Consider the following 27,098-nt stretch of genomic DNA (forward strand, 5'->3'; position numbering starts at 1 on the left):
TCGTAGGATCGTCAGAGACAGCGGTAGATTGGGGACACATTATCCAGCAGTGGACTGGCCATGTCTGATGATGTTGGTGTGAGTACACACCAAACTTGCTGATAAACATGATGTTGTTTAGCAATGTTGATGGAATTATCATGAATGATCACATTCACTGAAGGTACAGAGTATTGATTGACATAAAAAAAAAACTTTCCGTCACAGTGACCTGCCTGGGGCATCATAAACGTAAATGATTAATCGCAAAAGAACAAATCCTAGCCTGCATGGAATTTACGAAAACAGCTGCTGTGCTTACCAAACGCGTTACAAATTAACATGTACTTATATTTTATGAGCATCACGCTTTCTCAAGCACATTTCACGTGCGATTACAGCCCATGAATCCTAATATCCACGCCTGGCAGACAGACAGGTGTGAACAGGCTGACAAATAGGCAGATATCTACTCCAGCTATACGAAGATAAATTGGCAAGTCACAGAGCGGTATACAAACGCGTTCACATCGGTAGGGATGGTTGTTGAGAGGTAATTCGCAAGCTATTCAACATTAAATTCAGGTACACTTACATCAGGTAAAGTTAGCTATGCCGAAAGGTTATTTAACATAGGCAGAGGCATGAAACCATGCATTGTATGCAGGGTAGGCAAGTAATGATCTGTCGGTGGTTACTGCCACGTATCTAGACACGGAATCGAACGTTATATGCGGGTAGGCAGAAAGTTTATTCGTAGGCAAAAAGATTACTGGCAGGTAGGCAGATAGTTACACCTTGGTGGTAGGTGAACATACATCAAACATAGGTGATAGGGTTATCGGTATGCAGGTAATTGAGTCAGTATCTCTCAAAACGGGTTGTCTCAGATCCGTGTACTTTGCTGTATGAGGCGCTCACCTCGCCCCTTGCGGATTGTGGGGGTTATTTCACCATACTTCACCGCGTTAGTGAGTGCGGGTACGCAGGTACAATGTTATTATTAATTAACAACAGCACGTAGAGTGACAGGCAAAGCTCTGCGGCTGCATCAATACAGAGCTAGCGCACACCTCTCCACATGCCCGCATGCCCCCACCGACCTACCGAGCCGGGAGAGATTACTAAACACTTTGCACACAGCACGCACGGCTGGTGGCGACCCCAGCAGAGGAAACACCTCTGTAGTTAGACGGCGTTAAAGACGACGTCAGGCGCATTCAGGTTATCGGCGGACACAACACTGCAGCGGGGAACGTGGAGCAGGGCGAGTGAAGGTCTTCGCGAGGCTCGGCCTGCTCCTACCCGGGACCTCGGTCTCGCCTGTTCGCCCTACCGAACACATGGACACGGCGGCGGCGGAGGAGGCAGCCCAGGGAGGGTGGTGGATCGGTGGCCCCACGGGATGGCTGCTGCTTCTGCTCTTGGGGCTGCTGTGCTGGTAAACGCACGGTCGCCCTGACCTCTTCGTGCATTCGAGTGCCATTACGTGCGGCGCGACGTCCGTGACGAGAGTGGTCTCCGCCTCGGCCAAACTTTTACTTAAGTTTGTCACTGACCAATCGAACCAGTGTGGTGAAGTATGGTGAAGTATGGTTAACCCCCCTCCCCTCAAGTGGCTGATACTGCTCGAGACCTCTATCCAGCAAGTGGGTTGCCAAAGTGCTCTCGCACACTGGGGCGATGGATAGAGAGCAGCTCGGGTGTGAAGGCGCCAGGAGGATGGTTAACATCGCAGTCGTGCGAGACATTGCCGTGTGGGGGGCACTGCGGAGGCCTTCATCCAGCAGTGGATTGACCGTGGCTGATGACGAACAGTGCGCGCGTGTTGGGGTGTAATGGGGCTGACGTGAGGCGGCGGGGAACGCATTACGGGCATCATAATGAGCTTAAGAGAGTCACCGCCTGCACGTGTTTAAAGGGCAGCGCACGTGTTTAAAGGGCTGCGCACGCGTGATCCATTTACAGACACCCCACTAAAACAGTGGGGCAGGAACCGCGGGGGCATGGAGCTGTCGTTTACATGTAAAGTCCCTACCTAGGCTTCTCCCACCAATCTCAGTACGCTTATTAAATATGTCAACACTCTCCTCGGTAGGATATGGAGCCATCGCGTTCACAACACCGCAATGCAGTATGTATTCACGTGTTGAAAGGGTACTATAATATTCTTTGGGTCTTTCGGTAAAGCCAGGAATATGAATTCCTGCAGTCACGAAAGCCTTAAGTCAAGGTACTATAATTAATTATAAACGGTTGGGGTCTCGACAATTGAATCTCCCTGTAAACAAAGTCAGACCGCCGACCTTCAGTTAAATAAAAATTCGACTTGCTTTGTGTAGACAAGCATCGTGTCACATTTTTGTTGATAAACTAGGGGGAAATTAAAGTGGTCACATATTGACCATGGAGTAATTGTGTTTACAAAAGTACTTTAAGTGGGAAGTACTGGACTGTGAGTGAACTTGGACAGGGCACGTGATGGCTAACGGTTGTGATGACCGATGGCCACGAATAATGAGTGGGCCAGCCAAGGAATCTAAAACACCTTCCAAAAGGACGTCTAACGTGAAGATGGAGTGTTGAAATCAGCTAGTGTGCGGGTCCTGGTGGATCATTACATTTGCAGGATTGCGAAAGATGGCTTTCATCCAGCAGTGGATTTGATCATAGCTGCTGATGATGAATAATTGACAAAGTCACGTGAGCACGTTGCCCTGAGGCGCAATGACCTTGAGGCACAGAGGGCGGCCCCCAGCAAGTGCCTCCGGTGGCACCGTGGGGGAGATGGCCAGGTCTGCCTGCCCGCCTCTCACCTCCGCACTCTCTCCCTCTCAGCAGCAACCCTGAGGTCATAAACCAGGGGATCCTGACCGCAGAGTACAAACATTCATAAAGCTGCAGCAAGGAGACGATATTCATTGTTGGTGCAGTGTCCTGTTTGTGTGTGTGACCCACCTCCTCTTCCCGTTGCCACACGGGGGTGGGGGGGGTGCCTTAATCTACCTTGACTGTTGTTTTGAACTGACATTTTTTTCATATTTCTTAGAGGTTGCACACCAATAGCCTGGCTCTGCCGATGGGACCCAGAGAGACGAAACCAGTCCCACTTTTTCCTCTGTTCGTGTGTTCCGCAAGTTCCTCCCCCCAGCCGTCAGTTTAACTCAAAGCTTTCGACATTCTCTGTGAGTGACTGTACAGTAGTGATATAAACATTAAGATAATATCTACGTGCCTCTTCTTCCTCCATGATGTACTTATCACACTATCTTTTACGGTGTCTTGAGACTTGATAATATTTAGATGCTCTATACCAGGGGTTGGAAAAAACAAAATAACATGAGCCATTTTTTTTTCGAATTCGGTAAAAAAAACCTCAATATTTCAAGAGCCGCAATGCATGTGGTGAATAGTAGATGGTGGTCCTTAATCACGAAGCAGTCCTTGAAGAGCCGCATGCGGCTCTGAAGCCGCAGGTTGCTGACCCCTGCCCAATACATTAAAATTGTATTTTAAGTGAACATTTTTACTTAACCCGATCACGTCATGCGCGTAGTCTCTCGTGGGATAATTGTGCAAGTTGTCTGGTCAGTAGTTTTGCATCCCCACTCCCTGCCAAATTTATTTTCCTTTATTTGTATTCACAATCATCACCGTTTAATGTTAGCCTTCCTTATGAAATCTCAGTGCTGTCCGGATAGTGTTCATAGAGTTTCAGTTTTTTTCAGTTTTCATTTATTTGGTATAGCCCTGTGAGCCATTCAGCTCTTGAATCGGGTGCAACCGCAACATACAAAAAACAAAAACATGAACAAGAAAACATCTTAAAGTGACTATGCACAAACAGAAAAATCCAGGAAAATACTGCAAAGTCTTCCAGAAAAAAAAGCACCGTACACCAACGCTGTGCAAAAATCCCAGTGGGATGCAAGTCAAACAACAACAACAAAAACCACAAGACAACTTAAATTAAAGCCATCTTTCTAACTCCGTACTACAACAAACAAACATGGCCAAACACAAACAATGCCTAAACACACACACTGCCGGTTGTTTGACATGCTTCTATTCCCTGATTTTGCTGGCAATTAAACAGTATGTACAGTATTGTATATCACCAGACATTCAGCAGGGTGTTAACTCTAAATCAATTGGTGAGATATAGGGAGCGGGAATGTGTCCTTTTCAAGAGAAAAAGTTGTGGCGTCAGCAATAATAGCCTTCTTTAGTGACAATCATTCATCTTCCAAATATGCTTCGGTTTCCCTTTGGTGATGCAAAAAAACCAGTTATGCAAGGTCATCATTGTTCACATTTTCAGCAATGGAACAAAGAATTGTGATATGATTGATAATATTCAACCGCCCTTTGTCAATCCACTGCTGGATGAAGGCCACCCTCTGCTGTGTTGGCCGTCAGGTTGGTTTGACCATAACTCACTACGGCGTTCCGCGTGGATTGGTGAAAGGTGGTGGGTGGAGTGTGCACGACCAGAGATATCACTTGCTCCTGATGATAGCCGTGGCAAAGGAATTGCATTCAAGCCATCGGCTTCACAGCACCGTACGCTAACCACTGCATCACCACAACAACTTCACTGGCATTTCACATATTGGGCTGTTACCATTACAGTATAGAAATGCAGGAAGTTTCAAAATATATATTTACTAGTCAGAAATTTGCAGTGTTCTATAAAGCAGAGGTTTTTTTTTTACCTTTCATAGATCTGACTTACTGAAACGACTCTTTACCAACTTGTGTGCACTTTCATGCCAATTCTTGATGATGTGGTGTAAACGTCTTAAGGGGCGTGCACCCCGTATCCCACTTCGCTTTACGCTTTTATATGAATGCGCACGTTTGTGGCCACCACATCTCGATGGCAGGACTGCTTTCGTCGTGCTACACGTGTGACAATACGTCTGCATTGGGTAGTCTATTCAAGACGTCTATAAATAGTTTATCACGAGGCATAGCCAATCTAATAACTGTGAAAATCGGCGTAACCTAAGATGCAAATTGTCATGTTAAATTCTAAAACTATTTTTAAATATGGAAATTTTGCTGTTAAGATTTGCCTTCAAAATTTTATAGCTTGTCATTTATATGATTATAGATAATTTGTCATCTGTGCGATTCCAACATCTTGAATTGTTTTGCGTTCAGAAACCAGTTTTTCTGTTTCATGAACAATTATTTTTGTTTCTGTGTGATGCACTGTATGTACCTCCCACCCAGGTCTCTCTTGAGAAATAAACGTCTGGTCTCAACGAGTTTACCTGGTTTAAATACCTGGTAAAAATAAATACAAAACTCATTCAATCATGGCTTCTTGCTTCCTGTTTGGGATCTCACCGTGCGTGTGTCTTGTGTGTGTGTACCCGTGTAGTTTTTGTGTGGGGGCACGGTCGTGCCGTGATGAACGTTTTAACCGGTCCTGAGTCTCCCCTAATTCGACTCTGCCTCATTTCAGCAACTGGTGCCCCGGTGTGTAAACATAAACGTTGGGTAGACAAAGCCGGCTGGGCGTGGTGCTGCTCGTCACCCACCTCCTCGTGTTTTGTGATAGCCTCAATTGGTGCTAGCTAACACTGCTTGCACTAACAGTCAGTCAGAAGGCTTTACCGCGGGCGATCTTTGTCTTGTTTTGTAGGTACTCCATCTATCCATTTGGGCTTCTGAAGGAGCTGGGTGTGCCTCATCCACGCCCAATGCCTTTTCTCGGAAACATGTTTTGGTTCCGGAAGGCAAGTCACACTAATCACCACGCAGACAATTAATGGCAGTAATTACGCGTGACACAATGGTAAACACAGAAATGCTTTAATTTAATATGCACAGGGATTACAGCGTTCTGTAAACGCGACCAGATATTTCACTCCTAGAACACATTTTTATTACATCAGCCCTTCATTTTTTTTTGCAGCTGTTGCATATCAAAAATGCATGTTATTTTGCCTTTTTCACTCGTATAAATTATTCAGGTACTGTAATCGGCCACTCCTGACAATATTTCACGGGTTTGATAAGCAATAAAATCCTTTGAAATATATATTTATATTTCACTGGAAAACAAGCTCACGTTGGTGGTGGAAAATGGTTCCATTTTAAAGATGGGACCTCCTGACAAAAACAAAGCCTTTTCACAACCAGGATAACGTACATCATTCTTCAACCCAGCAGGTGCTAAGTTATCCACGATTTCAGTTGATAGTCTTTCCCCATTGCATCCTCACGTAAAAAAAAAATAGTGCACATATGGAACGTATGACCTTTCCTGAGCATGCTATCTTTATCATCACACTGGGTAGTAATTTGCAGCACATTGTCAAGCCACTGCTTGATGAAAGTCTCCCCATGTAATGTACCATGTTGGGCATGAGCAATTTTTGACCATACTTCACCGTGTTGGTCACTGCAGGTTGAAGAAGTGCGGGTTTATATCATACATCACTGATGTCATTTGTGACTCATAATCGAACTGGGTTGACTGCCGTTATAGTGCAGTGCACTTACCGCTGTGCCAACACTCTCCCCTATTTCCTCTTGCATTGCAAGATGAACTTGTAAAGTAAATGGACCTTTTCTGAAAACCATACTCTGGCTTACAACACTACTTTGCAGATAAAAATGTTTATGTTAATTAAAACATGCTAATACAATTTTTGAATATCCCCTTACTGTTGAGTGTGCTTTTATCCTGCAAGTTGTATGTGTTGTACTTCTTCATCGTTTACATCAGTGGGTTTTAAAAAAATATATTTATTCATGCAATTTACCTTAATCTAGATAAAATAATAAATTCAAGCTGTGCATACCTCTAAAAGCAAACAAGTGTACGATGCAAATTAATTATATTTAATGGTCATTTCCATTTTAGTAATGACTTCTAAGTTCCTAGTAAGCTTTTCTGCCCCAGGGATTCCTGGAGGGACTTGAGAGTCTGGTGGAAAAATATGGGAAAGTGTGCGGGTAAGTTATCATTCCTCCTTCACCGCAAACAAAGAAAATCTCAGACCCACGTGTTCACGTGTACATTTGTTTTGTCTATATTAATAAATAAACATTATATACTTTGTGTTTGGCAACGATGTACAATCTCTGGTAAAAAAAACCTCACTACGGTCATTAATTACTTCTCAAGATGCAAAACGAATAGCAGACTAATGTTGTGGACAGTGGCCTCTCTCCAGAGCGGAGAGAACAAGCAGAGATAAGCAATTCTTGGCTTATGTTTAGAAAATTCATTTTACAATACAGTGCATTGTAGAGGTTGTTTTTTGTTCTCATATTTACGGTGTGGACATTAACCGAGGCAGCTTCCACCATTGGACAGCGAGCCACGATGTCCTGCCTGGTCATCCCCAAGCGAGTCACCTTCCCATTCCTTACTCTCAACAGTAGGTGTAGGAAAGTGTGCAGCCGGAAGGCCGGTGGCTATTCTCTTGGCTTCCGCCGCCTACCATCCTCTGTGGTACAGAGAATCTGGTGGAGAGCCAACCCCCAGAACAGAGAGGCGCATGACACAAAATCCATCAGGTGCCCGAGCAGATAGAACCTCGGTGGAAAGAGTCAGAGAGGAGAGAGAGAGCCGCATGGACATACATCAACAGGTGCCCCAGAAAAAGAGACACGAGTGGGCAGGAGTCAACCACAGCAAATAGACACACAGCCGTAACAAAACAGAGGTCCTTGCAGATAAAACCTGGTAGGCAGGACCAGCGAGAGACAATAGAGCCACATGCGCAAAGGTTGGTGGTGAGATGTTTTTATTTCAATCTTTCTTTTGTGCCTACCAATTAGTAGAAATAAATGACAGTTTTACCAAGCTGGACACTTCCAGCCTTGAGTATTTTTGAGCCTAGTGACCAAGGGAAGGAGAAGGCTGTTGGGGGCAGATCTTGGAGGTCACGTGTCTACTGTCCAGCAGCTGCAGGATGTGGTGAAACATTGAAAGCATTGGCGTGGTGCGGTGGCATCGACGACTTTTGGCCGTCAATACATCTTGATCTTGGCCCTTTTAATAATAATAATGCAATTTATAACGCGCGCCAATTTGAGGGTGTAACGGCCACAACTCAGAGGCACGGAGCCAAGCTCAGAGTCGCTCGAAAGCGTGGTTATAGAGGTGAGTTTTTAAGTCTCTCTTGAAGGAGGCGATTGAGGTGATGCTGCGAATGTGCAGAGGGATAGCGTTCCAGACTGTTGGGGCTGCCACCAAGAAGCGGCGCGTAGACATGACCATCCTGGATCTTGGTATCAAGAGGAGGTCGTGAGTCGCACTGCGCAGGCATCTGCCGTGTGCTGAGCTGAAAGTTGTCAATAATGAAGAAAGGTACGGCGGGCAGGCAGATGTGAAGGCATTGTGGCAGAGGCAGGCGATCTTGTATATGACCCTACTTCCTGCTGTGCTAGGCCAGTAGTAGAGCAAAGTAAACGTGTAAGGGCTGTGTGAGCTGCGGCCTCGGCTGTGTCGACGTCGTCTCGCCCGTGCCCAGGTATTACTTTGGGCGGCGAATGAACCTGGTGGTGGCTGACCCTGACATGCTGAAGCACATCCTGGTGAAAGACTTCAACAACTTCGTGAACCGCATGGTGAGTGTCCATCACCTTGCCAGCTGCACTGACGAACGAGCCTCGATCACACCCGTGCACGCAGCCAATGCGTTAACTGTCTACGTGCCTGGGTTTATTATAATTTGTACTTTGACGATAATTTCAATGTGAGTTCGTAACTCTTACCGGTGCATTACATGGTTGGATCGTGTGTTGATTGGCAAGGTGTCTGACGTTTCGATGCATGCGCCTGGGAACTTATTCAGAATCTGCATTGAGCTGCTCGCCTTCTCCCTAGATTATATAATCAACACAACTAACAAAAACGCATCAAACCTAGGGAGTAAAGTGTGATTTCCGACAAAGTAATTTACAGTTTGTGTATGTGTATAGCATCTGCATTCAGATGCATCTCAAAATACTTGCAATGATGGTAGGTGTGTTTTGTGTCTTGCAATAATGTCGACGTTAATGTCAACTGGGGTGGAGCAGTGGTGCGGTGGTTAGCGCCCTGCACTATGAATCCCACAACCTGAATTCAATTCGCAGCCATGGCCAACATCAGTGGCGAGTGATCTCTGAACCGGTTCCAGGCTCCCTCGGCCGCCAACAACCACCGACCCACTCCCCCCAGCGTGGCGCGGCCTTCATGCCCCAGTAGATTGACAGAGGGCCTGTAAAGTATTGTTATAATAATTGTTATGAATCTCGGGTGTCTTTAGTTAAACTGTGCATACCAGATGAGTATCGAAATAAAGTTGTAGCTCATGGCACCACTCCTATCGAGATATTTAACGTAAAAACTAGCAAGTGGTTCTTGTAGTCGTGGCGGTTTTTTTCTCTACCCGTGATTTTTGTATTTAATTAGTTTCGTTTTTCTCTGCAGGAAGCAGTCCTTTGAGATTTAATGATTTGTTGAAATGACAAGGCTGGAGGGGACAGCCAGTCGTTCTGCAAGATGACAAGGGGCGGTTACTGTGCGGCGCTATATCTCCTGTAAAATCTTACGACAGCCATGAGTGTCCTCGGCAGAGGACTAGTCAGGGTGTCTATCGGCACGTTAATCACCGAAAACTCATTGCCAGCGGCAAACTACAGGCATGTGTCCAGTAATTCTGCAGTCAAGGAGAGGCGCTCAACACAGACTAAAATACATGTGCAGCTCTTTTGTCAATCCACTGCTGGATGATAACTCCCCCTCCACGTCATATTAGTCTTGGGAGTTATTAATCGTTTCGCCACGCTCGTCAGTATGGCTTGGCGTAGGTGGGGCACGCATCGGCTTTGGAGCATAGTACAGTACAACAATTATTTTGCTCATACTGTCCACTGTAGATGATGTAGCCCCGCAGCAGCCTATATTGACCTGACATGCTGGTGGTCGCTCGTCTTAGCCCTGTCCAGGCTCAAACTGCATAGCTTCCAAGATGTGATGATGATGGACGCATTCTGGGTGATTTGGTCACAGGCAGGGTAAAACACAATGAGGCCAAATTTTAAATGTAAATATTTAATTTGTGGCATGACCGACTTTCGCCGCCATCATACTTCCCATGGCAGTGGCCGCGCTGAAATCTCGTTAACCCCCGCTGTCGCGTGTGGCGATCTCAGGAGTTTCGGCTGACCAGCAAGCCCATGAGCGACAGCATCTTCATGCTCCGGGACGAGGAGTGGAAGCACGTGCGAAGCGTTCTCACGCCCACATTCAGCGCCGCCAAGATGAGAGAGGTGACCTGACCTCCACTCACTCGCACGCCAACTCGCTCGCACGCCCGCTCGTCCGCTCGCCCTACCGCCCACCCGCTGCGGCCTCCCCCTTGAGGCAATGTCTCCACACATCAGCTGATTTTACAGTAGATCTCGACGGCCGAAATCGTATAACGTCTTTAATTATTTATGCATTTTTGTCAGCTCGTTGCAAAGTCTCGTTATCAGTGAGGCCCAGATTGTTAATGCTCCACCGCTGGACTGAGGTTATTTGGCCTGGTCTTGCACGCTAGCCAGACGTCTTGGAACAGGTGGGAGTACACACACTTTACCCCACCATGCGTAACCTGCCGATCGCCTGACAGCGATGAACCAATTTAAATTGTTGGGTGGACAGAGGTGGCGGTGCGGGGGTTGGGGGGATTGAAAAAGCTTGGCTCGCTGTTACATCTGCCGCGCCAGTAGATGGAATCTGCATTGCAAGTCGAGTGTGCGAACCGTGGCACTGTTGTGGCAGCATGCTTATTGCAGGAACTTAGTTTTCAAATGTGTTTTATGTGTATTCTATATTATGGGGATGAAGCGAGTGTTTTGATATTTAACGCAGGTTATGTTGGTTCGGATGGAGCAGTGGCACAATCGTTGGTGGACTGCACTATTGACCCGGCGACCTGGGTTTGATTCCTGGCCTTGACTAACATTAGTGGCAAGTGATATCTGAACCAGTCGTGGGACCTCTTCCCGAACCCACGTGGACCAGCACAGTGAAGTATGGTCAGAGAGCTCCCATGAACAACACAGCATTGGGAGGCATTCATTCATTAGTGGATTGACAGGGGGCATTAAATTATTACACTTATTATATATGAATGGAAGTTTGCATATTCTGCATAATATATTTACAAAATTCAGTTTTTTTTCATAAAAATATTTCAGTGAAATATGTTGTTTCATCAGCATCATTTATTGATGAAAGAACCACCTGTAGAAGCCCACTAACATGACTTTCACAGCAATTACTGCCTCTAATATATCCCACGAACACAGAGTCCTTGAATGAGACAATTTCCGCACTTTAAACCACGGTGCTGTTTTTACAAAACACGATTAGTAATTTTTTGATTGAAAATCGCATAAAGCAGCTGGTGTCTTAAGGGAGAGTCGCGCTTGTGAACAGTACAGTGCCTGTTGTTGTTGCTGTGGCTGTGGCCTGCCCGGGGAGCGACGCGTGCGCTTATCACAGCGCCATCTGTGCCGCGCCGTTTGCTGGGAGCTGATGACGGTGGTTTTTGCAAGCCGTGGACCTTTGATGGGAATCTTGTCTCTTATTGCAACAGTGCCACGTGGTGTGTTTATTTATTTATTTTTGAGAGCTGATCTTCGTAGCACAAAAACTATGGAAGTTACACACATACTTAATTTATGTTTTTAACAGTGGGCAGTCATCAGCATGCCGAGACCCGTTGCCTGAGATGATAAAGGTGCAGCCCTGCAATGTGACTTCTTCACACCACTGCCAGCTAAAAGGAGCCCGAGAGAGTGAGCCCCTCTCTTGAGTAGTTTGGCCTACTCTTCCACACTGGCCAGCCATCTCAGAAGAGGCGGGAGTACTCTACTATCACACGACCCTCCAATGGCCTGGCTGTCGTGTACTCATTTATGCTGCTGGATGGACAGAGGCGGCGTGATTTGCTTTAACTGCCAATCCGGTGACCTTTGGATTGCGAGTGCAATTCGCTGACCAATTACACCATGGCAGCGTCCCCTCACCGAAACGGACCGTGCTTGAATTGTCTTTGTACGGCGCGATTTCGCCGCGTGTTTTTATGATGCGGTGGGTGTGATCTGTCTGGAGCGCTGGCTGTACGTCGTAGAATTTGGGCTACAGTGCAGTGGCGCAAGGTGATTTTTTGCTCGGGCTTTTGGTGGTTTATTATCACGGGCGGCTGGGCCCTTTGTAATACCCGCTTGTGTTTGGGGGCGCCGTGCGCCCTGCCGTGTCATGTGCTTGGCCGCATCATTCCCAGATGTCGCCTCTCATTAACCAAGCGACGGACACTCTGCTGGAAAATCTGGAGGCTCACGCACGGTTGGGCAAGGCCTTCGATGTCTGGAGGTTAGCATCCATTCAATGAATGATGCATTAAGCGGCTGATTGATGGGTGGGGCGATCGTTAATGGATTGCGTTAACAAATACCTTTTTCTTTTTACCAGTACTGTAAGCATATATACGTAAATGGAATGCATGCTGCAATGTGTATTTGTGAGTGAGCGTGTGCGCATGTGTAATTTTCCAAAATTGCAAATTCATGAGTAATCGTTGAAATTTAATATCCCCCTAGATTGCATTTTTTTAAAGTAATTGGTTTGTTTTATTCTTTGCATTATTAAACCTTCCACATTTACATTTTAAATGGCAGCCAGATTTCTACGGTTGTTATTTGTTACCATGGTGTCTGCATAAGTAACGCGTGATTAATTTAACAAGCACCGGTTAATGGTGTGTTCAATTTACCTGCGCAAACATCATTTGCGAGCAAATGATTTTGCGAGTCGGCGAGGTTGCTTCGGACATAATGAGTCCGATCTAAATCCATTGCGCCTTTGTGACGCCAAAAAATCTGGCGCGTGGCGCGTTCTAAATTGAACGCGGGGAGAAGAAAAAAAAATCTGCTTACGCGCAACCGAGCGGCGACTGTTATTCAGCGAGTTGTAAGCAGACACGAGAGGAAATTAAATCTCCAGCGCTGCTGGGTGCTGCGAGGTCAAATGCCCTCTCCCTGGAGCCCCGGCCTCGCCGATTCGGGACCACGTCGCCATTCCCTCGATACCCCCGCCGGCGCCACCTTACAAGGGACTTCCCGGCCACTCGCAGAAGCCCAAACCCTACGCCCGTGTGTTTTTTCTCTTTTGTAACGAAGGTCTCCGTCGAAAGAGAGACATTTGGTCTCGGTGGGTTCTCGCCACGTCGTCACTGGGATTTTCTTTCAGCGGATTGAATTTTCCACCGCTTTGTGTGGTGAAGGAAGACAAGTTGATGAAATATTTGAGAAGTTTTTTTTGGGGAGGGAGGGGAGGGCTGGTTGGGGGAGATGTGTTTGATAAATTGTTTTGTTGTACTATGTGCATGAATTAAAACCCCATTCTTTCCGAGTAAGCTATGTCAGGTACAAATTCTTTCTTATAGAAGATGCCTTAAATAAATGAGTGATCTTGCAAACTTTGAAACTCGGATTAGAGATTGAGCTAGGGCACATGCACATCAGTTTGCAGGTTCCACAAATACAAGTTTTGCCACGTAAATAACCTTGGCAAAAATACGCAGAAATGTATCGGACATAATTAAATCTCGGCCAGTCGTGTGTCCGGTCGCTGCCCGGGAGAATTTCTCAACAGTGGAATAGGTTTCATGAAAGTGGATGACCTTTCCTCCCGAGTGCCGTGGTTTTGTTCTTCACACGTGGCCACAACTAGAGTGACGCAGTGCGTTGGAGAGGTAATGGGATGGCGGCAAAACTGGTAAATGATATGGAGTGTGTGCGTGTGTGCGTGTGTGCGCGTGTGTTTGTGCGTGCGCACGTGTTTGTGCATGCGCGTGTGCCTGGGATGTGCCGCTGCCCCCCCCCAATCCCATCTCACAGGTGCTTTGGCTGCTACAGCATGGACGTAATCGCAAGCGTAGCGTTCGGCATGCAGGTGGACTCGCAGAGGAACCCCGATGACCCATTCGTGCGCCATGCCCACCTCTTCTTCAACTTCACCTTCTTCCGCTTCGCCATGTTCCTCGTCCGTGCGTTCGTGGTGATGCGAGTACTGCGGCCGTTGTGGCCCGAGCGCGTTGATTTTTTTGTAAACGCCTTCCGACTAAGGTCGAAAGCGTTCATGTGGAAGCTCTGCCTATCTGTCTGTGGCGGGTGGTTACCTTAGCATCTGGTAAAGGATATCCGATATGAATACAAATTTAGCAAGGGACTCAACCGTTTGATAACTGACCAAATTGATCAAAGGGTCATTGCCAATAATCTCACGGTAAAAACTAAAGTGTTAAATCTGTAAGCCTTTTCGGCCAAGGCGATGATGCCCTCGCATTCCCATGACATTGCAGGGGGTTTCCTGCCTTTGGGAGGCAGTATGTGAGGATGGCCATCATATTTAAATGGGCCCAAGTAATTCACACAAAAAATATTTGCTAAAAAAAATCGTTGATTTATTGATCGAGTTGATGTATCGTCCCAGTTATAAACCTAATGGCTTCTTTAATCACACTTTGGGTCGTGACATTTTGACCCGTGCCGTGGACATTCCCTGCTCCATGGTGGCCATGGCAGGGGCCGCGGACGGTCGGTAACGAGTGTGGCGAGTGCGCGTCGCTGCTCGTGTTTGCCTTCTCGCGAGCTCTCGTGCGCGCGAAGGCCATTCACCCATACTCCCTGTGTCTTTGTCTTTGTGCGCGTGTGCGCGCGTGCGTTAATTGTGTGCATACAGTCGCCTTCCCGTCGGTGTTTATTCCACTGATGCGCCTGCTGCCCAACGAACGTCAAAAACGGCTCAACCGATTCTTCAAGCGCATCATCCAAGACATCATCAAAATGCGACAGGCGCAGCCCCCGGAGCAGGTGATGATGCGGATCTCCCTGGGTTGTGAGCAGTGGGTCGGGTGTGTTGGTGATTGGTAGCTGTGGGGGTGGGAATGGGTAAGTGGCGGGCTGGTGAGAAATGGCAGTGTGGGGGTGGCAGGGCTGGTGTCTGTTTTAGTCATTAGAGCAAAAGAGATCAACAGACTTGCATTTTTGGGATTGCTTCCCTTTTTTTGGTGTCCTTTTCTCTTCCGAGTTCGCCTTGAGAGTGGGGTACAGTGCAGGCGACAATTTCAAATACAACTTCTTCAGTCGAGCCGAGTTGGTACTCGGTTTGAGAGAATGCCTCTGGGATTACCAAGTCGGGCAGGGTTGGCTGCAAAGTGGCTGTAGGATGGAAGTACAACAATAGATTCCTGAATCTGTCTGTGTGGAGCTTTGAGTGTTATCCTCTCGAATGTGTGGGGTTTCTTCCATTTCTCTGGTACCTCCTGCCAAACAGAGACAAATACCTGTTAATGGGATTTGCCAAACATCCAAATTACAGGACCATCCCAATTACAGAAAAATATATATAATCTTCAGTCTCTGTGGGACTTACCTGGTTAAATATAAGCCCACAGGAGTCTCGTGGGGAAAGTGCTGTTAGCGAGCAACGATTAAAGCTCAAAAAGCAGACAGAGTAGTGTGACCAGTCATACACCTGGCAATTCCCAATCGTTTACTAATTTTAATTCTGAGTTGATCTGGGGTAAACTAAGCATGATATATCATTGGCTTCTGTTGCTCACAGTCAGGAATTAAACACAAGTCGCCTGGGTGGAAGGCAGTTTGTGGTGCGCACACCGACGGCTCGGCAACAACGAGTGCACGCTCTCGCTCACAAACGCGTGAGAGGGGCATGCGTACAGGTGGCTCATTCACCTTTTCCCTCTGGGGGGTTTGAAGAGAGAGTTGAAAGGTGGCTGCGCATGCGCGGAACCCCTCCCGTCTGCCGCTGAAGGGTGCTCCTAGGGAATGCACTTCAAAGGGTAGCGATTCCCACCGACGCACCCCACTGCCATTTATAACCGGCGGTAGAAAACGCGCTGCGAGTTCGTCATTGCTCCGGCTTATGGCCTGACGTGTTTTTCAAGCTCGTGCGAAATAAGTAATTGCGTTACGTAAAACGCACCGCAGAGCAGTCAACACCATGTGCCACGCTGCCTAATTTAATGTACGGCGCCAGCTGTGCCCGCTCGCACACGTGCACACGTTCGGAGTTACTCTCTACGGTTTTCTGAAGCCGAAAATCTGATGCGGGTGTCATTTTTGGAGAAGTTACGAGCGAATTTATTGATGGCTGCCCGTCAGCAAGGGGTGGGTTTCTTCGCGAGGTTTTACGTTGTGAACTGGGGTCTTTCTGTACTCTGTCGCCACATGCTTATCCACGCAGAACGAAAACTGCACGGATTTGTTTTTCGCGAGACGACCAGAATTTAACGAGTTATATAATTTTTTTCCTATTTCAAATGCGTCAGAAATATAAATCAACCACAATGGCACAGCCCCAACGCTCCAAGGAAACACGGCGTCCTCATGGGTTTATTATGTTTTTTATTATTTCTTTTTTATTTGTAATTCCCACTAACGAAAGAGAGAGCGTTTATTTTGTTCTTCGCTAGGAGTGAAACTTACGCAACCCCACATGAACTTTTGCAACAGCACACGACCTGTTTTCTGCATCACTCGCTGTGTCTGTAGCTCAGCTGTGCCAGACTTTGCAAGGTCGTATTTTTTATTGTGTGGTGCACACACAGACGTGTTTCATTGTTGATATGATGTTTAGTTTTTCTTCAAATTATAACATGATAATGATAACGTTGATTGGCAGCATGGCCAACATCATTGGCGAGTGATATACGAATCGGTCCTGAGCTACCACTTTACAAACTGCACTTACCAGCGTGGTGAAGTATGGTCAAACAGCCCCCACGATTGACACGGCATTGGCAGGCCATCGTCGAGCAGTGTATTCACAAGGTGCTGCAAGTTAGTTATATCATTGTTGTGATATCAGCTCCGATGCACAAAGTGTAACTTTTTCCTTTCTCATAACTAAGTATGAAAGCAGAGATTAATTGTCAGTTGGTGAATGACCCACAAGTGACAGCAGAGGGCTTTATTGTCCTTTAAGGAACTTTCCACAACAATCACAAGACCTTGCCCTTTGTTGTGCAGGTGATTGAGTGCCCAATCTTTGTTCTCAGTGCCAGAAAAGGCCAAATTAAGTACAAAGCCACTTTTTATCAGATGAAAAAAACTATAGCCGGGCATGGTAGCGCACACCTGTAATTTACTTATTTCTCGAGGCAATGATTGGTGGCTCACACAGGTTTGCAAGAATCACAACTCACTGGGCAAGGAGATGGGAGTACAGCAAATGGATCTTTACAGGCATTTCTTACCTCCTTGTACATGCGGGTTCTCTCTTAAAATAAGGAATTGGCTACACATCCCAATGCAGTACCCTCAAGAGAACAGTTTGTGAGACTCGGTGAGGCTTTTCTGGATAAGTAAATTTCGAATAAAGATGCAACATTGCATTGCACATTATTCTTCTTGCAGTGTTATACCTGCGAGTTTCTGTCGTGTCCATCGACATTCTGGCGATGTGGCTCAGCGGTTAAAATCCTGGTTGGGGTGTTAACTCAGCCCATCATATCTCTGTGTTCGACATAATGAGTAGCACTTTATGGGGAATTCAACCGTGTGTTGTTTTATGAATAGATTCACCCCAGCGTAGGGGGATGTGGAATTCCCACGACTGGCTCATGGCAAATGTAGATGGGAGATGAGAACCCTTTGCAGTACTCAACTGAGCAGGAAACGACTTTTGGCTTTTCTCTGTTGATCAGAGAGCCTCCTCTTGTTGTGTTCATCAGTGCCTTGAAGCCACCTGTCGCCTTTTCTCAGCAGACTTCAGTGAGTAAGGGCACTGGGAAGGAAAGTCAGAGCGTGATCTCATGAGGACCCCAGAGGACCCCCGCCTAGGGGTCGAGCTCTTGCAGGGCCCCTTCAGGGGGCCCACAACTCAGAGACACCCAGCGCTGAGGGGGTTGTTCACCTTTAATCTGCCTGACCTTGGGTCAGTGGCTCTCGCTTACATTTTTCAGCACATTAGTTACTTATCAGTTACAGTAACCTTTGTGTTGGTTACACACATTGGGGTGGCATGGCTTGGGAGCATGCGCATGTGTGCGCACGTGTCCGTGTGCGTTTGTGGTTGTATGGATTTAGGTGTTTGGAGTTTGGATGTGGTGTGTGTGTCTGCGTGGTTTTGTGGGAGTGTGCGTGTGTTTAGTGTTGAGACATGGTCTGCATGTGTCCGTCTGTGTGGTGTTGTGTGATTGCATGCGTGTGTGTGCAGTGTGGACGTGGTGAGTGTGGATGGCTGAGTGATGTGTGGAGTGTGGACGTGGTGTGAGTGTGTGTGTGTGGTGTGTGGAGTGTGGACGTGGTGAGTGTGTATGTCTGTGTGGTGTGTGGACGTGGTCAGTGTGTGTGCCTGTGTGGTGTGTGGACGTGGTGAGTGTCATGATGTGACCTTGGCGGGCTCGTTGTGGAGCCTGTCTGCCCGCCTGTCTGTCTCACAGAGTCTCTGATTTCAGATAAGCAGCAGGAGGGATGATCTGGGCGCACATTGACCTTCTCGCATCCGCCTGCCACGATCCATACAAATGTTTTAAATATCAATGTTTTCTTATCACAAATTGCAGGAGAGTATACTTCCACAATGGTAATTTGTTTCAACGGAATCTAGATACCCGTTGAGATGCTTTAAAATAATACAGTTTGTCAAGGAAAGCCTCACTAAGTACACACCTCCAATTAACACAGCTTGCTATGTACGGTACGAAAGAAGTTCAACATACATACATATATAGCAGGGTCCAGCTGTTCCCACGCGTCAAATACGGATTATATATATATACACAACAAAGCAAGCCAGGTATGTTTTTTACAGACTGTATAAAGCCTTATATTTATTGTAAAATATGATATTGGCTTGACTCTTTATATTGCAGTATTGTGAGAGATAACGACGGATTGGGGAGGCCTTAATCCACCAGTGGATTGACAGTTGCTGCTGATGATGATGATGGTCGTATTAAATGGCTGAAGCATATTTAGGAAGAGGCTCGCCAATCACACTCGTAAGACTGACGGATCCCAAAAATCGTAGCAACATGCGAAGGGACCATCGATGCAACAAGGAGTGTTTCGTGACCGATGGCCGTACGTCCCGCAAGCCGGCGTTGTTTTGACGACACGTGGGTGGTCGGCGTAGCCACGTGCTTGCGTGAGTGCGTCTTCACAGGCGCTCGCTCACGGCACTTTCCCCGCCAGTGTGTGTAGGCTACACGGGGGATCTTTGTCTTTGTGTCCGTGCGTCGGAGCCTGACCCGAACTGTCTCACGCCGCTCACATTTACGCCACGGAGCTTTCATTCGCGGGGGCCTCGGCAGCTCTGAAAACAAACCGACGCTTTTGTGTGTGAAGTGGAGCGGTGGGGAGGTCGGAGTGTGTGGGGGTGGTGGGGGTGGTGGTGTGTGGGGACACGGAGAGGAGAGGGGCTCGCTTGTCCCCGCGTCCACACGTGCACACACGGACGGATGGACGCGCGCAAACACTCTTGAGTGAGCAAGCGAGCGGCCCGCACACACGCTCGCTTGTGAGAGGCGCCCGGCCATATGTCAGCCCGCGTCGCCGTCTGGGGGTGGGGACGCGGCGGTCGGCATAGTGATGATAATGCCCCCTTTGTTTACCGAAAAAAGGCAACAATTTAATTTTCATTTGTATGGGATTTTGTAACGCTGGGCTGGCTGTCCGCTGCCTGGCCGGGGCTGGTGGGAGAGGCTGACCACGCGGGCGACCGCTGGCACAAACTCGCACATTCCTGAAGTAAAATAAATTACTCGCACGGGCTGCGCATGTTTACACGGGTTCCAGCATTTGGGGAATGAATCAGTGCTGGGGTGAAAAAAACGTAGCGTCCGAGCCTTCTAGGACTTTTGTGAAATAGGACTCGGCTATTTTGTGCTGGACTGCCTGTCTTTGTGTGGCTGCTGGTTTTGCGGCTTGTGGAGCCGCTCAAAACGAGGCCAGGGCATGCACGCAGCCCCACGGAGAAGCCGGCCGCTGGCCGGGACCTGGTGGCCGCGCCGCGTCTCATTGCGCCCACTTGGGGCGAGTTTGCACCGCCCGACGTTGATGACCCGTGAAAACGGGGACGGCAAACCCGCAGACTTTGTTGAGCTATCATTTGTGATGACCAGGTCGCTTCTGAAAAAGAGTGATATAGCTCAGTGGGCCTTACCTGGTAAGATAAAACATTGTTTAGTTTTAAACGCTGTTTGCGACGAGACCAACTGGCTCCGGTCTTTTTTCCCAGACGTTGTTTTGTTCCCGAGCCTGTATGGTTGTGGACCGCGCTGGTTATGATTATTTTGCATCTTACATCGCAGGGCATGCTTTCCCACCCTTCCTGCTCCAAGTAATGATTAATTGCATGGCAGTCAACCCCATATTTTGTCATGCTTACAGGCGGAATTGGACCAAGTTAAGGGAAATAAAGTGTGATTTATTTAGTTATTATTTGCGGTTATTGGCAACCAGGCCACAGCAATCAATTCCGCTGATTTTGAGAACCCGGTTGATCAACGGGCGACTGGAGCCTATCTTCAAACCTGTGACCTCAGCGTTGCCAGCTCAGCGCTTTGACCTCTGAGCAACCCTGCTCCCCCGTAACAAAAAAAAGTTGATGTTTAACTTCGTTTCCATTGTTGTGCATACTACAGATTGCCTGATGTTTTTGTTTTCATTTTTATTACCGCTGAACCACCCGGCTGTGACTTGATACCCGCTTCCTTGATTTCACCATCATCATCATCGTCAGGCGTAATTTATACTTCACCCTCGCGTGCGGCGGTGCGTGTGGAGGCGCCAAACCCAAAGGGTGTTCAAGATAACGACGAGAGGCTCTCCGTGTGGGCGCGCAGAGGCGGCGCGACTTCCTGCAGCTGATGCTCGATGCACGAGAGGTGGCGCCCGAGGGCCAGGGTGGTGGCGACGGAGGAGACGCGGAGGGCTCCAAGGCGAGCCACGGAGACGCGGCCGCCCGGAGCGTGGCCGATGGAGAAGGAGGAGCAGGAGCAGGGGGCGACTCCGGCACTCGGGGTGCGTGAGGCCGTCGGTGTGCAGTGAAAATGTCGGAGCAACGCGGAGGAGAGGGATATGGGCAAAGATGTTCCTCACCTAAAGTGGTTTTTGCCATTATTCTTCTTTTGTATGGCTGATGGTGATGTAAAGCAGCGACTGTAAATTCACATCATGGGACCTCCCTTGCCAGTACCAAAATATAAGAATTGGGTTTTCCCCTTTTTTCTGGCAACAAAACTTTAACTTTTTTACAAGGAGTCATGTCTGCATTAACCAGAATTCTTGTGGTCAGAATGCAAACAAAAACACACTCTGATAATATATGCATTGTCCTTGAAACTGATTGGTCCACACCAGAGGCAGCTTTCTTTTGAGCCTCGTCTCAAACGGTGCTAGATCAGAGGACGCGAGACCACAAGTATCGTGGTTAATGCAGACATGATTCCTTGTAAAAAAAGGTTTCAGTTTTGCCAGAAAAAAGGGGGAAAACTAATTCTTATAAATTCACGTTGAGGTGGTTGAGCCAAATCATTGCGTCGGGAGTAGCAGAGTGGTGCATCGCTGATGTGATGATGATGACGATGCCTCCTTCCTGTTTGTGAATCGGCCACTGGGTCGTTATTTGTTCCATGATTGTGTTCTGGGTGACCACACTCGTACACGTGTGAGAGTTTTTAATTTCCCACGTGTCTTGCACTATGCTACGGCACGGGGCAGTGCAGCAAAATCCATTGTTGTACCGTGCCATGTTTCAACATCTGTCTGCCTCACCTTCACCAGCCCGCACTGACCAGCGTGGTGAAGTATGGTCAAATATAACCCCAATGACCGCACTGTGTGGAGAAGCCCCTCACACAGTAGTGGATTGACTAAAGTGGCGTACGTATACAGAACGTTGTTACGATACAACGATGTGACGTGGATTTACGTGCTGTCTAAATTCACCCACAAAGCACACTGCTGTGCAAGGACGGGGCACGTGAGCATCGCAGGAGTGAGCAGGGACAGGGGAGGGATAGTTTTTGTCTGTACAGGTTGACTTGTTTTTGGCAAAACAAGTCAAGGGAAACGCCTCACTAATTAGTTGCTCAGCAAAAACAACCAATTCCCTTGACGGCCCCTTACCCAGAATGCAGCTGAATCCATCTGACACCTGTACGTGCGCACCTCGGCTGCTGGGAAACACGCAGGTGTGTGGCTTCACAAGAATAGTTGTTTTTTCCTTTCCCGAGGATAAATTTAGAGAGCGGCCTACGAGTGAGCGGTAAACTGTGGCTCCCATGGGATGAGAGGTGTGCGTGCGTGCGTATGTGCGTGCGTGCGTATGTGCGTGCGTGCACGTTTATCGGCAGCTCTTTACGGCTCTCCGACAGGTTTTTCCGGGTCGTGCCGCATATTGTCCGGCGGCACGATGTCCGACGTTTTGCTCCTCAGGAATCCTTGAGTTCCTGAAGAAGCACCCGGCGCGCGTGACGGCGAAACGTCGGACGTTTTGTGCCGCGTGTCTAACGTGTCTTCCCTCCTCGGCAGCAGCAGAAGGAGGCCCCATCGGGAGGCGCATCCACAAGCACACCCTGACGGACGACCATATCCTGGGCCAGGCCTTCCTGTTCTTCGTGGCCGGTTACGAGACGACGTCCAACACGCTTGGTTTCGTCTCGTACCTGCTCGCCACGAACCCCGTCTGCCAGACACGCCTGCGCGAGGAGATCATGGGCTTCTACAAGCAGCACGTACGTGCCGGCACGCACACTGGCACGCAGCGCGGTGCCCACTCGGGGTCGTGCGCCACACCCCCCGTGGCACAAACACCGCGGGGACGGAATCGTGGGGAGAAAACGGTGGAAGAGGCGGACAACTTCCGCATTCTCTGGATTGTAAGACGCTCTGTGTGCAGCGGTTAGCGCGCTGAGCTACGAACCCGGCAGACCCGAGTTCGATTCCCACTCACGGCCAACATCCGTGACGATTATCTGAACCGGTCCTGGGCCTCCCCATAAGGTAGACTCGAGGGAGACAAAGGCGGCCGGGCGTGGTGCTGGCCACTCATTCCCTCGTGTGCCATTACAGGCCTTCATAGGTGCTCGCTAACATCACTTGCCCCAACAGTCTGTTGAGGCTGTACGAGGGGTTTTTGTCTTTGTGTGTGACCAGATCTGTATGTCATTTTATTGACACACCGGGCCCAGGTTTGGAGTGCGTTTTACTTCCCCGAGCGCCGTAGTAACATGGAGGGTTACGGGTAAAAGCACCGTCTCGAGCGGTGTAGGATTACGACGCGACTGACAAAGACCAGGGCCTTTATTGTCCCGCGAAGACTTTTAACAGATTTCGCAGCACAGCGGCCGCTGCCCCGATAAGGGGACAGGTGCTGGGAAAAAACCGGGACACGTGGCAAACCGTAGGCGCCACGCCACCCGCAGTCCACACACGTACGCACACCTGCATCGCCGTGCCGCCGGACACTCTGCGGACGCTCCTCCCTAATCGCACCCCACCCACCCCACCCACCCCTCGTTATCTCCCGCAAAGCCCGTGAGAGCCACCTGCTCAATGGCTGCCTTTGGAACCTAATCGCCTGCCCCGCTTGATTCTTTTGTGACTTTTTTGTTTTTCCTCCTACGACTCCCAAACGGCGTTTTCTCATTGCTCTCGGCCACAACAGCCGATGACACCAGGGATTTGGGTAACGCGAGCCGGCGCGAGAGACAAAGCCGCGGGGCGACTCCTCCCGCCCTGGCGAGTGACGGCAGCGGTCGGGAGGATGGCTCGAGGGCCGAGGTGGGGGGAGGTAGAGGGGGGGGTACAGGGAGGGGGGGTGAAAAAGTGGACTCCTCCTCGCTCACTCCTCCTCGCTCTCGAGTTTCGCCGGGACGATGACGGCTCCCATTGTTGTCCGGCGCAGGTGCGGTCCCTCAAGTGGCGGACGCGGAGCCGTGCCCTGCGCCGGCGTCTCGGCCTCCCCCCCCCCGCCCCCCGTCCCCCGTCGCTGTCCCCCTTCATCGTTTTGTGCGTCCGCATTATGTGTGCCAGGGGGGGGGGGGGGGCGGGCGTCAGCGCGCAGACACACGGGTAACCGGACACCGCGTGGCCCGGCTGAGCCCGCCGTTGTAGAGCGACGTGGAGTCGGGGCAGCGGCACTGTAGCCGACACCGCCGGCGCGGCTCAGCGAATGCCTCCGTGGCAACGTGGGGTGAGGTTTTATTGTGGCACTGGTGATACCCCCCCCCCCCCACCCCGATTGGGCAATACCCGCTCGTTTCCGATGGGGACCTGGTTACTACGCCGGTTGCTACAGCAACACAAATGTACAAAAGAAAATTACTGAAAACCTGAATTGGGACAGAGGAGGCTTGAGGCAGTGGGGGGAGAAAGCCTCAAAGAGTACCCGGTGCAGTGTGTGGTGAACATCCCAATTGGGGAGACAAAGGCGGCCGGGCGGGTTGCTAGCCCCAACCCCCTTATAGATGCTCATTTACGGAACTTGCTCCGACAGTCTGTTGAGGCTGTACGGGGGATCTTTGTATTTGGTGTGGATATTGAGGCAGGCTCTTTGACCGGGTCTGGTGCTCAGCAGGATATATGTGAGCGGCTACCTATCCGAAGGTTGCCCATCATCCCTGGGGGTTGACTCTGGATAGACTTGCCCCTACCAGAGGAACGTGGATTTTCCACCACAGGCTCAGGGTTATATACAGGAGATCACTGCTGCCTCATTGCTCAGCCAGCAGGTGAATCAATTTGACTTTAGTTTTTTTGTAGGCAATATCAAGAGTGGCCTTACCGGTCAATAAACCAAGGTGAATGGCAGATTAATAACACGGGTGTCCTCCCAAGTGATCTTCTCATGCCACGCCGATCTAACAATAACACAGCTTACCCTCGATCCTCGAAATAACAGCCACCAGTGCCGTCGCCAAAACTGTCATCGCCGCTCATCTCGCAAACCACAGGGAATCGTCTTCGTCCGAGCACCCGAGCGGAGGCAGACCGGGCCGTAAGCCCTGCCCGTGGCCCTGAAGCCGTACTGCCAATAGCACCGCGGGTCCACGGCGATGCTGAGATCGACGTCCTCGGATGACGACGGCCAAAATTCTCCTGCCGCCGGCGACCGTCGCACGTGTGCGCCCGCACGCCGCGGACAACGAAAAAAGCACAGCTTTAAATTAGTCCCGGCGTTTTATTTCGGTGCCAGGGTGCTAAGAAGGGGCAACCGGCACGCCGTCCAATAATGCCGGCTGCCAGTGCGTGCGCGCGTGTGTGTGAGCGGGCCGGCGCTAGAGATCGGCGGCCGTGGCGGTTGCGGTGGCGGCTTGGGCGGCTGCGTTGGGCCGCGACGCCTCCTGCCGAGGAGCAGCTGCCCCCGCGTCTCCCCCTGTCCACAGCTGCTCATTAGCATTTTAATGCCTCCGTCTGACGGCGGCTGCACTCCGCGCCTCCTGTCCTAATTAAAATCTCCCGGTCATTGTGTCCTCGGGGCTCAGACGAAAATTAACGTGAATTTAGACGTGTGTGTGATGTGTGTGTGTTTATGTTTTGAGTCAAGGGGAGGGGGGGGGGGGATGCGTTGCGTATTACGAAAATAAAAAGACAAAAGAGGGAATGAATTCGTAAACGGCGTCGCCTCCTCTGGCCTCGCGGTTTGAGCGGAGCTGCCGTGGCTCACGGAGCTCTTCCACGTGGAAGACGAAGTTTCGGCGTTGGCAGCGAGCTGGGGCCCGCCACGTCGCCCCTCCGCCGCGTCGACTATCGCTGTTAACGCGCCGCCAATTTGTACCTCTTTTGTTTGCCGACAAAAAAAATCAACGCCGGCTGTATTTTACCAGCTGCTTTGTGGGGCGTTTGTGGGTGCACGGCAACGCGCCAGATGGGAGGCTGTCACTTTGCTCGCGCAAAAAAATTAAGTAGCCGTTAAATTTCGATTTAAAGCTTTCGTGACTGCAGGGATTCATATTCTTGGTTCTCTCGGTAAAGTCTCCGATGCGTTAGCCGTGGCGAGACTTCGTCTGCCGCGACTGCGGCGCTTAGCGGCAACTCGGATGAAACGGCGTCTCGGTGGCTGCTGCGTGGCGATCGCGCGTTTGGTCATCCTCGTGCGAGGGCCGGCGAGACAGATGGCGGGGTGCAGTGAAGGCACGCGGGGGAACAAAGAGAGAGGGGAGAGGGCAAGGGCGGGGGGGGCGTGCTCGGGTGGGGGGTGTCAGACTCCCTCGCGGGACACCGCCACCAGACCCCGGGCGCACCCTCGCATTGTCGTGCCCTCGCGCCCAAACCCCGTGAGAAATCCGGGTCGGCGTCTCGCTTTGCCCGCGATGGAATCTCTGCAACAGGCTAGCAGTGGAGGCGACCGCACACGACGCGGCCGGTTGTGTCGGGGGCCTGAGAACTGGGTCAGAGCGCTGAGCCGGTCGCACCAAAGTTGTAAAAAAAAATCCAGGCAATCGCCCCCCCCCCCCCCCCCCACTGTTTAGAAAAAGAAGAGGTGCTGGATTGTAGCGAGTTGATCATCTCAGCCCGGTCACCAATGGCTACGTAAAAAAACAATGATGCTATATTTCGTTTTCGCTTAATTCCACATATTTGCAGCTTTGAGGATGACGCAATGCTCCGTTTGTCACGCGGGGAAACATTCGTAGCAGGGAGTGCGAGGATTGCAGTATCCCACGGTGTGGATAGATGAGAACTCGGATGTGGTTCTCTGACGTCCTCTTACTTCGCCACGCGGTGATGCCTCGCCGCTCTCTGCAACTGTGAGCACTCTTCGTCTATAACACCGTGGCCTTAAACGGAAAAATACACACGATGAGGTTTTTGGGCAATAAAAGTATGAGAACATAAGAATAGGTTTACGCCTTCTGGCAATTAAACAGGAGGTGTTAAGATGTTCAAACACAAAATAGAAACCTTTTTGCAAGGAATCAAGTTCGCATTAGCCACATGTACCAGTGGTGAAGATGCGAGCAAACATACTCTGATAGTATATATGGCATTGTCTTTGAACCTCTGATTGGCCCACACCAGAGACAGCCTTCTTTAGGGCCCAGTCTCACCAGTGTCAGACCAGAGGACGCCAAATG

At 49.5% G+C, this 27,098-nt stretch overlaps 1 protein-coding gene across 2 annotated transcripts in view; it reads left to right on the forward strand.

The window, feature by feature from the left end:
* Positions 1-365: 365 nt before the first annotated feature.
* Positions 366-27,098, forward strand: part of TBXAS1 (thromboxane A synthase 1) — a 32,648-nt gene continuing 5,915 nt past the window's right edge. Inside the window, exons 1-10 of one of the 2 annotated variants that reach the window (XM_061564229.1) lie at positions 366-1,420; positions 5,633-5,726; positions 6,899-6,951; positions 8,478-8,574; positions 10,147-10,263; positions 12,270-12,358; positions 13,885-14,033; positions 14,729-14,859; positions 20,862-21,039; positions 22,552-22,754. In XM_061564229.1, the coding sequence (XP_061420213.1) occupies positions 1,323-1,420; positions 5,633-5,726; positions 6,899-6,951; positions 8,478-8,574; positions 10,147-10,263; positions 12,270-12,358; positions 13,885-14,033; positions 14,729-14,859; positions 20,862-21,039; positions 22,552-22,754 (1,209 nt within the window). In that variant the 5' untranslated portion in view covers positions 366-1,322. The remainder of the gene's footprint in view (positions 1,421-5,632; positions 5,727-6,898; positions 6,952-8,477; positions 8,575-10,146; positions 10,264-12,269; positions 12,359-13,884; positions 14,034-14,728; positions 14,860-20,861; positions 21,040-22,551; positions 22,755-27,098) is intronic. The other variant, XM_061564230.1, reaches the window with a different exon arrangement.

This window comes from Lethenteron reissneri, chromosome 33, assembly GCF_015708825.2.
Source record: "Lethenteron reissneri isolate LAM-NWPU_2019-01 chromosome 33, ASM1570882v1, whole genome shotgun sequence".
Lineage (NCBI taxonomy): Eukaryota > Metazoa > Chordata > Hyperoartia > Petromyzontiformes > Petromyzontidae > Lethenteron > Lethenteron reissneri.